The sequence below is a fragment of the Phyllostomus discolor genome, chromosome X, assembly GCF_004126475.2.
Source record: "Phyllostomus discolor isolate MPI-MPIP mPhyDis1 chromosome X, mPhyDis1.pri.v3, whole genome shotgun sequence".
NCBI classification, from domain to species: Eukaryota; Metazoa; Chordata; class Mammalia; order Chiroptera; family Phyllostomidae; genus Phyllostomus; species Phyllostomus discolor.
In genome coordinates this window covers 11,703,910-11,718,332 of record NC_050198.1, presented here as the reverse complement: position 1 = coordinate 11,718,332, position 14,423 = coordinate 11,703,910, and the positions used below count along the sequence as shown (strand labels likewise).

Here is a 14,423-nt window from a genome sequence, read left to right as displayed (position 1 = left end):
ACACAGATAAAGGACAATTTTTATTTTATCAATGCAACACAATTACATTACAGTGCGCTAGTAATCATTCTGCCCACACTTTAAAAAGGGAAATAAATTACTCTTCATGGGAAAGGACAAAAAGAAATATCAAAACCATTTAGGATCCATTGATATTGGATATTTAATTTTTTGCATTATATTTTATTATAGGAAATATCAAGCTGTGTTTGAAATTGCTGGCACATTTAACTCTGTTACCTGCAATCAGGTACACAGATTGTATTTTACACGTATCTGTATTACTGCATGGTCTATAAATTACAATGACTTTATTGCAATTTTTAAAAACTATTCTAATGTTTAAAAAGGGTCATTACTATAGTATACAAGAGTATTGTACACTTTACCAGAGCTCGGTTCTGGATGCATCGAGTAAAAGTTTAGTTTCTGAATGGTTCTGTGATACTGTACCTGCACAGAAAAGTAGCAACAAAACGTTGACTTTCAAGTGCAGGTTCCAATGTGAAACTAAGTTTTATGAAGGATAAACTCTACCGAAGGCCTAGGGTTGTAAGTTACTGCCCCAGTAGAAAACACGTCACTTTCCCCCCAGACCCCCGGGATGGCTACAGCTGCAATTTGCCAACATCCTTCATTGCACTCTATTCCACAAGCGTGTAATTTAATCAGAGCCAATTGGATAGATAGCAAGCACAGTGGAATTTGATGTGTGCGCTATTTTCTAATATCCATAAAGTCAAGAGAAAATGGAAATATTCTAAATACCCGAATGTCTGATCAATGTTCAGTGACAGACAAGAACCAGGAAGACTGACCCCAGGGCAGCAGGGCTCAAAGTGGGGGTTGGCAGGTGGGAGAGTAGAATCACCTGGGAAGTTTGCTTTTCAAAATCAAAACAGCCATTCGATTTTCACCATTCAACTCCATTCTCATAGGTTTTTGTGATGAAAAGGGGAGGAGGGAGAAATGTGTGTGTTTGCTTGCTTTTTATTTTTATTTACTTTTTAAAAGGCTTTATTTATTTTTAGAGGGGGGAGGGGAGGGAGAAAGAGAGAGCGTGAGAGAGAGAGAGACATTGATGCAAGAGAGAAACACTGGCAGGTCGCTTCTGATATGCACCCTGACCAGGGACCAAACCTACAGCTCAGGCATGCACTGACAGGTGATCGAACCTGTGACCTTTCTTGCGGGACAATGCCCTGTGACTCACCTACTGAGCCACACTGGACAGGGCTGTTTGCTTGCTTTTAAAACATTCCCAGAATCTGATAAGTTTACACCTCCCCCAACAAGGACCAGAACTATAAAACTTACAGGCATGTCCAATTTCAATGATGTCACAGCCTTACAGCATCAAAATAACGTTTCCCACCAATACCATTCATCCTGAAGACTCCAGCTGCTCAGCCCTGACCAGTGTAGTTCAGTTGGTTGGGCGTCATCCCAAAGGTCGCCATTTTGACTCCCGGTCAGGGCACAAGCCTGGGTTGCGGGGTCAGGTCCCAGGTTGGAGGCATTTGAGAGGCAACAGATTGATGTTTCTCTCACATCAAATGTTTCTCTCCCTGTCTTTCTCCCTCCCTTCCCCTCTAAGTAAGAATAAATACACTCTTTAAAAGAGAAACACTCTAGTTGTTCAAAGGTTTGTGTCTGCCAACAATATCCAAGAAGTATGCACAATTGCTTTACTGTTCACATACCATTTCTAATCTTGATGTTTAATGATCTTAATCTCTACTTAAACAGTTTCTAAACCTGGGTGCATTGAAAAGTTCAGACTGACTAATATACTATCTGGTGACATGTACTACCCATGGGAGCTGGAAATCATCTTCCCTGGAGAGTTAGCAGGGCGTGGGCGTGGGCGTGGGCCAACACACTCCCGCGGGGAAGAGCGGGCAGGGGAGGGGAAGGAGGTGTATCTGTATTAAGAGCAGTCACTATAGATGGGCAGTTGACATTGGCTTCAGGATCAGAAATTCTGGACTCATTTTCTGGGCTCTTATCTCTGAATGTCAAGCCCATGCTTATTTTCCTTCACTTTTTAAAATTCATTTTTCATTTTTATTTTAGAGAGAGGGGAAGGGAGGGAGAGAGAGGGGAAGAGAAACATCCATGTGAGGAACACTGACTGGTTGCCTTCCATACGTGCCCCAACCTTGGGACCGAACCCACAACCCAGACAGTGTGCCCAGACCAGTACAGCGCCCAACCCACTGAACCACCCTGGCCAGGGCTATTCTCCTTCACTTTTTAATGAATAAGTAGGTTGAAGGGTTGGTGTGCCCAGGCAGTGTCTGGGATCAAGTTAATGCTCAACAAATGTTAGTTATTGACAATGATGGCAATAGACAGTTAGTAAAAGCTATGGTCCAGTGTCAATGGTCACTGACACTGGAGTGGGAGAAGAAAAAGTTCTCAGGGTATAGCAAATCTGCATAACCACACCCCAGTCTGTGTCACCAGCAAAGCCCTTGTCCTCTTGAGGATACAGGCAAAAGAACATGGGCCTTGACATGGTTGCTACTTAATCCTGTGGGTATCTTCCTTTCTCATTGGCCTCCTGTTCTCCCAGCCTGTGCCACTGGGTAAGGGAGAGCTCCGATTTATGTGAATGGTTGGTAGTATGGTTGGGCAGTAGGTGGGCATGTTAGAAACTGCCTATCAGGGAGGGCCAGCACTCTGGACAAATGGTTGGAACACAGGGAAACATGAATAAATATAGTGTTTACCAACTTGTTGGTATATATATATTATAAAACACTCACTGACTTGGTGTGGGATGCCCTAAGAGATGGGGGAAGATCTGAGGCCTTAAAAAATCTGAGAGAAACCAGACAGAGAAAGTCAAAGGTATATTTTTAAATGACTGCTTACCAGCAAACTCATTATCCAAGGAGAATATATGAAGGCAAATTCTGTACCAGGTACATTTTTTGGCTGCTCTGGAATTAATGTTTATGGAAAATGGATATGGTTTTGGGTTTCTGACTCATCAGATACAAACTAAATATTCAAGCAATCCAGCCACTTAGAAAACCAACCATGGAGCCCGAAATACCAGTGTTTTCAGGATATCGGGCTTAGCAACCTTTACCTTCTTGAATTCTATGAACTGATACGTTGCACTCTCTCTGGGATGAGGTCTTCCATTAAGCTAATGTGATTTTGTCTCTTGGAAACATAAAGATCGTGGCGTATTCCCTTCCAGGATATATCAGTGGACACTCTTAAGTAGGATTCTCATCAGAATTGACCACATATCTTGAAAGCTTAACTGGTTGCTCATCAAGATGGCCACTGTCCCTCTTTGTGAACTGTCCTACTTGACCAAAGCCTCCAGGGTTGTCCAGGGGAGGTAATAAGCGGCAGCACCCCACCCGAGTTAGCTGTTTTAATACTGGCACCCCTTCTCCACCGTAACTAACAGCAAGACTCAAAGGGAACAGACTGTCCTATGGAAGGAACACGTTCTTACAGAAAAGCCGGAGGCTTCCGGGAGACAAGGTGGCCTGAGCTAAGCCACTAATAAATATAAGCTGGATGGAATTTAAAGTCCCTCTATAAAATCAAGCAAGTATTTGGAAAGGCTGACCTAAACGCTACTGAACAAGGCTTTCTGTCGAAACAGATGGTCCCTTTAGGTTTCTTCCTTACAAGGACAGCCAAGCACTGATCATACTGGCTGGCTGCCAAATGGGGGGTTATTTACTAGAAGCACAGAAGAAATAGTTGGCGGTATTTTACACCTTTCATTATTACAGCAAGGGTTAGCAAACTATGGCCTGAAGGCCAGCTCCAGGCTGCCACTTGTTTTTCTGGAACACAGCCATGCCCACTTGTTTCTCTATTGTCTGCGGTCAGTCACGATAGTGAAGGTGAATATCTGTAATGGAGATGGGCTGGTTCTCAGAGCTGAAAATATTTACTGTCTGGCCTTTTACAGTTTTCTTTTTTTTTTAATATTTTATTTATTTTTTTTTTAGAGAGAGGGGAATGGAGGGAGAAGCAGAGGGAGAGACACATCCATATGTAGTTGCCTCTGGCATGCCCCCAACTGGGGACCTCGCCCGCAACCCAGGCATGTGCCCTGACTGGGAATTGAACCGGTTACTCTTTGGTTCACAGGCCGGTGCTCAATCAATCCACTGAGCCACACCAGCCAGGGTAGTATCTGACCCTTTATAGAGGAAAAAAATCTGCCAATTCTTGATATAAAGAGGGGTAAGAACATACACATTCTATTATCTCAGCCTAACAACAACCCCATAAGTTAAACACAAGAGATGCTATAACCAAGAGGAAACAGGACCAGAAGGCTTTTTTGCAAGGCCATACGTCTTTCCTCCAGGAGTGTCCAACCCTCTGGTGTCTCTGGGCCACACTGGAAGAAGAGTTGTCTTGGGCCACACATTCAATACATTGTGACATGTGATCACAACAAAATCTCATCATGTTTTAAGTAAATTAACGATTTTGTGTTGGGCCACAGGTTGGACACCCCGACCGTGGAGAGGGACACCCAGAGAAACCCTTATCCTCCTACTCCCCAGCCTGCACAATTGAGCTTTAAAAATGCACAAGTCCTCTTCGGCACTCTTTTATATAAGATTTTCCATCTTTGGCCCAGGCAACTGAAAGTCTTTCGAATTAGCCAATGTTGACTCAGGATGCTACAATGGACATGTTCATTTTTTCCCCTGTGTCAAATGTTGATTCTCGGGCTTATAAGGCAAAACATATGTGTTCAAATGTGTCCCAATAAAAACCTGAATCCTTATTTCAGTTCCTACTTTGGCTCTTCTTGGGTGAAAGACTAATGATACTGGAGAGGAAAAGATGGCATAAGCACATTGGGAAATGTTCCATTAAACATTCTAGATTCTTCTCAAAGAAATGCATAAAACTCTTGTGGTAAAACTTAAGAAAATCGTTTTTGTCTGCTACTTTTAAAAAATGGCCTCTATCAAAGTACTCTTTTGAGAGAATCTGTTAGTAGCTGGGAAAACTCACCACCTCCACGTCTCTAAGTTTAATACGCACATTTTTAGCTGCCAAGAAAGAATGTTCTGCATTTTTACTATCATAACCTCAGTGTATACTTTTTAATGCTGAGTCCAAAGCTAATTACAAAACGGGTCTTATTGATTTGCAAATTGTTGCTATCCATTTAAAGCTATGTCACATTTACAACTCAATGATTAAAAGGGAAAGCGGTGTGTTTTTTATGTGGTACAGTTCTTGATTAAGTCACCGAATTCTCTGAAGCCTCTGACCTTGGTAAGCAGTCTCCCAGCCCTCATTTCCTTCACATTGCAGATGGAAGCAGGAAGTTGGGGGGGGGGGCAGGTAGTGGAAGATAAGACAGAATTACAGAATGCCTAAACTACAATTCCACGGGAAAAGAAAATGCTGCTGAGAAAGCTCTAACTGCTATCATGTATGTATCCCACCACACAGGGTGGTCTCCTTCCCATATTAAGACAAGACCACTCACACACACTGGACAGCATGCAACGGATTCATCTAGATGGCACTCGGGAGTGGGCTGTTTATGAATATTGACTGTATCATTATCAAAGCCTTTTCATACATGCTTTAGAAACTGAAAGAAAATATGGCTCTGAAATGGGCTTGAATATAAGCCCAGGAAACCAATGATACTTGGGAAAGAACTCTGGAGAACCATAAGGCTGAGAACTTCGGAGTTAATAAATACTGACTGGTGGGGCACTAATCAATCATTCCTCCCCTCTACCACCAAATGGCCATATGCCTCATGAGCAAATAACCGCTACGATTCCGTGAACCCACAGGAGAAGCATTTATTATTAACTCGTTCAACAAATATTTACTGAGTGCCTACTAGGTGCCAGACACTGTTCTAAGTTCTGGGGATACAGGAATGAACAAAACAGACAAAAATGCCTGCCTTTATAAGGCTTGGAGTCTGATGATAGAACAGGTATGATCAATATAAGGAGAAAAATCCATTAGAGATAAAGATAAACATTCTTTAGAAAAAAGGCAGCCCAGAAATCTGAGTGGTGTTTATTATTACTGCAATGCATCTAATAGATCACAATTCAATTATTTTGAGCACAGATTGTAGGTTATTTATGTAATTTTTAAAGTCTGAAATTCCGAGGAAATGGAGCAGGCTTGAAGTATAGTGTTACTGCTGACCTCAAAATAGCATATCTGTTGGCCTTGAATTTAAAAATGTGGCTCACTCCAAAATACATCAAATACAACACATACAGCTGCCATCTGTCCTATAGTCATAGTAGGAGTCCCTTTCATTCACAAGAAAAGCCAGTGGAGGGGGGAAGGGACTCGAGATGGAGAGAGGATAAATTCCATTTGTGCTATTAAAAAAAGTAGAACGGTGAACCCAGCAGTTGAGAAGTGAAGATAAAAAGAAGAAAACAGTAATCTTGCTATAGAAACCAGAGAATTATGCTCTTGCTCTCCCCCCACTTTTTTTTTTTTTTTTTGCTTTCACATTGTACAAACTCTAGCACCCTGAACAACTCACTCTCCTGCTATTTCCAGCACTTTAAAGAAACTTTTCAACATTTCTGTTTGACACATTTTTCAACAGGGAGGTTTAGACAATAAGTAAACAGGTAGTGAAAGGCTATTTAGAGAGCTGGTCAGTGACAGTAATAATAAAGGGAAAAAAAACCCACCCGAGCAGAACATCTATCCTATGTGCAGCAGCCACAGACGGCACATGACCTCTGACAAACAGTTTTCAGAGTAATTTTAATGCTACTCTGGATTTAACTTGACTAACTGGTAGCAATTGAGCACATCTTTTTTTTCGCTTTTTTTTTTGTGGCAGCAGTTATCTAAAATGCTACAATAACAGCATCAAAAGTAGAACGGTGGAAGATTGGTTTTCCATTGTGCTGCTGAACTGGCATAATGCCCACTTTAAAAGCAATTCGCTGCTCATCACTGAAATCTGGCAGACACGACACTAAATGCCTTGAGAGAGAAAAAAAAAGGGACTTGAGAAGGGGGAACCCACTCCAACCACTACGCAAAGAAGGGAAAAAAGAACGCCACAGATGATGAATCTGGGTAAGAAGAGAAAATTGCCTAATAAAAAGTTTAGCATTGCCTGCAGACTCCAACAGGCTGTAGTTAATTTGTTAGAAGAAGATTTTGTCTACAGGTCTGTATTAGTAATAGCAGAACAAAACAAAAGCAAAATATATATTTATGTCTGTCTATTGTTCCGATGAAGCAAAAACCCAGTGAGTTCCGTCAATCATTTGTCAAACATGTCTTCCCCGTTTTATTTACCACCAAATATAATGAGTAAATATGTGATAATAAAACTCTTCTTTTTACATGGACATGTACAATTTTTCCTCCTGCTAAATACAGGTAATGATTTAGGAAGCTTTCAAAATGTCTTTTTACTGTCAATAAAACTAATTCTATTCCCATTTTCCCATGGGGGGAAAAAAAAGCTTTACAAACGAAAATTCAAATTAAAATTCTGATTATAGTGTAGTGTGACAACACCTGTATTTATAATTTTACTGTCAGCTAGCTTGTAGTGTTTAACAATAGCTCGAAGTGGAAAAATAATTGGAATTTGTCGGTAACATGCCAGATGACGGCACTGGGAGCTTTGCTATGCTACAGCAAATTTGGTTTGATGGCAAAATAACCTCACCGAGGTTTCTACAAATCAAAGGTTATCGGGGCTGGAGAGGGGCCAGTCCCTCCAGAATGGGCCTTCTTCCTGAATTCGGGAAATCCAGAATTTGCATCTGGTAAGTAAAGACTTCTATGACCCAGATGTGTGCTCCTGGCCCCTCATCTCCCCTGAAGCCATGCAAACGGTGCCAACACAATCTAGTTTCTAGAGTTACTCCAAGACAACAAAGACCAGATAAGTCAACCACGATAACGAAACTCTGTTGTTTCTAAATCGGACCGATGACTTCATTTAGCTATGAACTTGGCAGAAGTGGGTGGGATGGGGGAATGATCGATCAGGTGACAAGCAGCACACTTGGGGACTAACTGAAAAGCACCCAGGTAGAACAGGGAAAGACCCTGGTAACCGCCAAGGAAAAGCTCGCTTTCCATTTCTCAAAGGCTGCACAGCCAGGAGCGCTAGAGATGTTTATTGTACTCGTTCATCTTCAATTACCACAGATAAATAATATAGGTACCCACACAGATGCCTAAGGCTTGCTGTTTATCAAAAGCTTAAGAGAAAACTTATACATCCCACTTATACTTTTCCCGAAGCAATATGGAGAAAAAAAAATTATTTAAAGCAGTGTTCTGCTGTCAACTTGGATCTTTCAAAACTCATAAACACATGCTAATCTCCACACACAACTTGCCTTACTCTAATCTACAAGTGAAAAGCCCATCTTTTTCATTATCTTAAAGACGAAAAAAAAAAGAAGCCACATACAAAAGAAAAACAGAATGACAGTGATGTTTTAGTTTACACTAGATATGGCAACACACACAAACTGTCAAAACTATGGAATGAAAAAAGCTGTTATCAAGCAACTGTCAAGAGAGTCCTCTGAGATTTGGAAATCTTGTGTTTATTGTAACTACTGCACATTACACAAAGAAAGAAACATCCCTCTCCTTGCTCTTGCTGCTAAATATCATGCAAGAGAACACAGGCTTCTCCCTCAGTATTTAGATTAATTTTTCCCCTTGTGTGTAATTCTGTGCTTGACAGAGCTATGCCCCTCCTCCCAGCTTTCCCACAACATGGCCAAAGTTCAGAGAGAAACCCGAGGTGACATCAAACATTATTTCATTTCGAAAGCCATCACCGCCTCATTTCAAGTTGTTAACCGGTTGTCTATCTGTAAGAGTGGAATCATGTTAACACCAAAATGCATAGTCTTCACCTGAATGATTTTCCTGACTCAGTTCTGCAAAGAGAAACATATAGTTGAAAAGGCAAAGACACTTACCATAACATGATTTTAATTCATGACTCTCTCTCTCTTTTTACACCTTCCTATTAATGTACACACAGAGAAACCCAAATCCCTAAAGGAAAAGTATAGGGTCCAAATCTCTTCCACAGTGCATGGATTTTGCAGGTCACTCCCCAATCCCCAACTCAAGGGGCAAAATTTCCCCTGTAAACTAACCCGAGTCATTTTACTGTACTTGCTAAGGTGGCCTTTCCACTTAAACACAGGGGCAGCATCACGCTGTCTAACTTGGAATTCGTGCTCAGAGGTCCCACCACTGAGAGGCACAGATGCCCACTGGATGTAAGTGAAAGCATTCTTCAGGTGTTTCCACATGTTTCCTTTAAATGCAAAATACTCACTTTCTGGCATTTCTCAGAATGGAGACAAACTGGAGAGCAGAACCCTTATTATAAGTGTAGCTGTCTGGTTTCACATGGACCATGGGTCAAATCAAATCACAAAATACATCAGTGTGAAAAAAATGTCAGCAATGCATGGGCTGACATATAGAACACTAGTCTGAACTCTTGGCCAAAGAGATGGCACCGAATTTACTGTACATCTTGCTGGCATCCTTTCCTGTGTGGAGAGCTAATGAGAATACGGGCCCACCAGTGATGGATGTGTGGGCCACCTCAGTGATGTCAAAAGCAAGGCAATGTGTCTTAAGTGGAGCTTGGCTCTAAATAGGTAATGGCCACCCAATGCTTAGAGCATACTTATTTTAGGTTTCAGTGACCTGGTATGACTCAGTCAGCAATAGAATAGGTCAAATTTTAACCTGAGGTACAAATGGTTTAACAGTGATGTCAGTTTCATAAAAATGAACATGCCTGTCTAGCAAAGAACATCTAAATTCCTCTAAAGCTTTTTTTTTTTTTTTGGTTACATAAAATTAACCTATTTATTACAGGCTAGCAATGTTTCAAATTGTGGAGCTTCTATTGGTCTTTCAATTCCTTCAGTCTTCTGATGGCAGACTTGACTGTGACAGTGGAAGTGGTGTTGTAGGTCCAGGTACCACCAGCGACCGTTTTCATGCAGGAGCAACAGAGCCAGACCCCCACTGCTCGCCCCTTCACTGGTTTAGCCACAGAAGAAGCAAGTGTATTTAGTATGCTGGCTGATCTCAATTTTCTTCATCATTTTCCTGAGGCAGGCGCTGTAACGGGTGCCGTATTTACCAATGATTCCGACTTTCTTGGTGCGTTTAGCCATTTTGCTGCAAAGGAGGTCGGACCCCAAGAGCTCTAAAGCTCTCATATAATCTTTTATGATTTTAAAGTAGCCCTCAATTATTAATAAAGAGAAGAAGAGAAATATTGACATGTTTTATCACTTGGATTCTCTCATACTACTTTAGGGTAAGTGGCCAATTTACATTCTTTTCATGCAATGAAAATCAAGTTTTATTCTATTATCTTAATACCAACCAGTTCTCTGTTAATGCAAATTTGAGACAAACAGTTAAAAAAAATTGGCTGGTGTGGCTCAGTGGATTGAGCGTGAGCCAGCGAACCAAACGGTTGCTGGTTCAATTCCCAGTCAGGGCACATGCCTGGGTTGCAGGCCAGGTTCCCCAGCATGGGGGCACGTGAGAGGCAACCAAACACTGATGTTTCTCTCCCTCTTTCTCCCTCCCTCCCCCTTCCTCTAAAAGTCAATAAATAAAATCTTAAAAAACAAAAATTTCCCCCTCAGTCTAATGACCGTTTGTCAAGTTTTATGCAGAAAAAGGAGGTAACTTGGTGAAGTTACGACAACTGGTCCACTGAGGAAGTTTGGGGCCATGTATAATGAAGTTGGGGACGTCACTTTTAGTTATCCACACAATTTACAAACCATTATCATTATGCATGTAGCAGTTAAGTTTAAAATGTGTTCTAGAGGTTGACTGTTTGGGTTGAATCCTCATTCTGCCATCAACTTGCTTTGTTACCCTGAACAGGTTTCTTGACCTCTGTGTACCACCACTTCCTCATCTGTATGTAGGGACAATAACAGCACCTACTTCATAAGGTTGTCGTGGAAATGAAATAAAACACAGAACACGCTCACGCTCACAGTAGTTAGTGTCTGGCGCTTAGTGATCAGTAAATGTTAGCTATTATTATCACTATTCACAGACTTAGTACTACTGTATAGTTTGATTTGTGGGACTTATCTACAATCTACCCCAAAAGTAAAAAGAAACCTCTCTATTTCCTATCATTTGACTTGGATGGAAGATGAGCTAATAAGACCACTGCAAATCTCCTGTATTCAGTATTTTAAGGCTTTTGGATTTCATGAAGGTACAAATAATAGTAAAGATTTAAGTGGATATATCTTTATTAATGTTTAGTTGATTATAGAGAGAGGGAGGAAAGGAGAGAGAGAGAGCAAGAGAGAAACAGAGAGAGAGAAACATCGATTTGTTGTTCCACTTATACCTTCATTGGTTGAGTCTTGCTCTGACCAGGGATTGAAACTACAACCTTGGTATATCGGGACAATACTCCAGTCTACTGACTGACCAGGCCAGGGATCTTCCTTAATATTAATAAAGAAAAAGAGAAGGAAGTTTTCCTTACAAACACATATTTTTTTAATACCTAGAACATAAATTTGGACAAAATTCAAAATGCACAAATAAGCCTACAGTGCAAACCCTCAAATTTCTGGTTCAAGATGGCACACTAAATATATGTACTTAGCTCTGTAAAGTCCTAAATCTCCACTAAAATTATAGTAAAGAATTTCTTAAAAGAAATAATAAACTTCAAGGAAGAGGGTAATAGGAGTGGAGGTGCCAAAGGCAAAACCTAGAAAGCAGAGAACAAGAGGTAATTTACGTAAGATTTTAGGAAGCTGGATTCTAAGCTGGCAGTGGAGAGGGCTGCAAAGGAACCTAGTTTATCCCATAGAACTCCCAAGCGCTCATGAATTGGTGCCTCAAGGTATCTCTGGAAGAACTGGCAAAGGGAATCCTTAGAAGATGGATGAACTATGTTTCAGGAACAGACCCCAGACCCTTACCTCCACTCTGGAGGAAGGCTTATCCTCTGGTGCGCATCTCCAAAATGAGGAGCACACACCCTGCATTCTCGTGTTGAGACCCTGAGTTCCCTTCCCCCCAGATACTGGCAGCCAGGCTGATCCCCACCCGCAACCCCAAGCAGAAGATCAGAAAAGTCTTCTGTGCGGAATCTGACTGGCGGCACAAGAAAATGCCTCAAGTAACTGACAGATTACACCCATGAAATAACACTTCAGGAACTCGAAAAGGGTCTTCGAAATTAAAAGCATAATAGCAGAAAGAAAAACTTTCACTGGAAACGAAGAGGAGGTAATCAAAGAAGAAATACAAGAAAACTTCCCCAAACTCTCCACCAAATGGCCAACACCATGAATGAAAACTGCACCCAGCCCTGGCTGGTGTGGCTCAGTGAATTGGGCACCGGCCTGCAAACCAAAGGGTTGCTGGTTTGATTCCCATCAGGGCACATGCCTCGGTCACAGGCCAGGTCCCAAGCAGGGGGCGTGTGAGAGGCGACCACACATGGATGTTTCTCTCCTTCTCTTTCTCCCTCCCTTCTCCTTTCTCTAAAAATAAATAAATAAATAAAATCTTAAAAAAAAAAAAAAAAAAAAGAAAGAAAGAAAAAAGAAAACTGTGCCCAGACCAACACACTATCATGAAGGCATCCCTGACTGGGTGCAAAGGCAATCCTATACCTTTCTAAAAAGGAACAGGCAATTTAAAGAGGTCACGTATGGAAAGGCTTGGGAATCACAAATGTTTCCAAAAAAGGCAGTAGAACAACATTTCCAAAAGTGTGAAGGAAACCAAGTTCCAGCTTATAATTCTGTCACTACAATTAGGTATGAGGGTGCATTAAGGACTTTTTAAGGGAAGCAAGGTCTCAAAAACTTTATGTGCTATGGAAGCTTCTGAAAGAGTCACCCTACCTCTCTCCTAAAGAGGAATAGTAAACAAAGATATCGAATCGAGGACAGAAGGAGTCGGAAGTGAGTGACATGTGAGGGCAATAGCCAGATGAGGGTAAGAGGTGATCTCCAGGAGAACAGCTGTGCACCAGGCCATGAGATCCATCAGCCCAAATACCAAATCTGTTTGAACTAGACTAAGTGCAGGTGTAGATAACCAGCAGCGGGGCTGGTATGTATATATAAATACTAACTACTGACCTGCCAGAATCGTGCTATACGTGCCTCATGAGCATGGGGAGGGCAGGGGCAGAGGAGGTGGGAGACGTGCATATGTGTGGTGGGGGTGGCAGCAGGGCGCCAGATCCTCATTGTCCGTTGCAGGAAATGACTGGATAATGCACTCTGTGCGCGTCACTTAGAGATTAGGAGGTGGATACTAGGAAGAGCAGCAGAACGAGTTACAAGCAGTTGAAGTCTGGGGAATGGGAGCACTATGGGAAAGGGACTGCTCTCTGTAACCAGCCATACTGAACTTTTGGTACTCGGGCATTTTGGAAAGTGTTGCTAACCTGTAACAAGTGGCAGGAAACCATGGCTCTGTCAAAATCTTCAGGTGACTGAGTTCGCAGAGAAGGCTGGAGGTTATTACATGAATTACGGGAACTTTAAAGGAAACTTTCTTAAAACATACTTCATGGGTGCTGAACTCTTTCTTGAAAACTGAAGAGTATTTATTTACTATGAACACTATTTACTGTGAGGATCTGAAGCTGCGCCTGCGCACAGAGGTGGGCAAGAAACAGAGTGACAACAGTGGCACTGGCACTTGATTTCTTAGAACACGTCCTGATTTTGACTTGATTTTGGGCCTGATGCCTTCTCCAAAATGGCCTAGCGATGCTTTTCTGTAACTTTCTAGGGCAAAGCTTCTTAAGGATTTTTGTACCAATGACCCGTTTGGCAGGCAGTTCACTAAAGCCACGCCACTGACACCTTCTCGGAATGTTTATATATAGGTAAAATAAAACAGCTAGGATTATAAAGGAAAGCAATTACACAGAAATATGTTTATCAGAATATTTATGAACAGCCCTGGTTGGTGTGGCTCAGTGGATTGAGTGCTGGTCTGTGAACAGAAAGGTTGCGGGTTCAATTCCAAGTCAGGGCACATGCCTGGGTTGCAGGCCCAGTCCCCGGTTGGGGTATGTGAGGGGTCATCGATAGATGTTTCTCTAGCACACTGATGTTTCCTTCCCTCCCTTTCTCCCTCCCTGACTTGAAATTGAACCGGTGACCCTTTGGTTCACAGGCCCACGCTCAGTCCACTGAGCTATACCAGCCAGGGCTGGTCCTTCAATACTTTTTAGGCATGTAAAGGAGTCCCCAGGCCAAAAGTCTATACACCACTATTCCAGAGCCAGGCAACATAGCTGCCTTCTTACAAAATTAGTCACTTGAAGACTGAGGCCCGCTTTCCTTGTGCCCAGAAAACCATCACTACATTTA

General features: G+C 41.9%; 2 protein-coding genes across 4 annotated transcripts in view; both read right to left on the bottom strand.

Moving 5' to 3' along the window:
• Nucleotides 1-14,423, bottom strand: part of POLA1 (DNA polymerase alpha 1, catalytic subunit) — a 295,823-nt gene that overhangs the window by 6,222 nt on the left and 275,178 nt on the right. The window lies entirely within an intron of this gene.
• On the bottom strand, nucleotides 9,866-10,257 carry LOC114504575 (60S ribosomal protein L37a-like). The gene is given in 2 exon segments (XM_028522270.2): nucleotides 9,866-10,067; nucleotides 10,069-10,257. Coding segments are annotated over 2 exon segments (321 nt in total). The 5' UTR covers nucleotides 10,248-10,257; the 3' UTR covers nucleotides 9,866-9,925.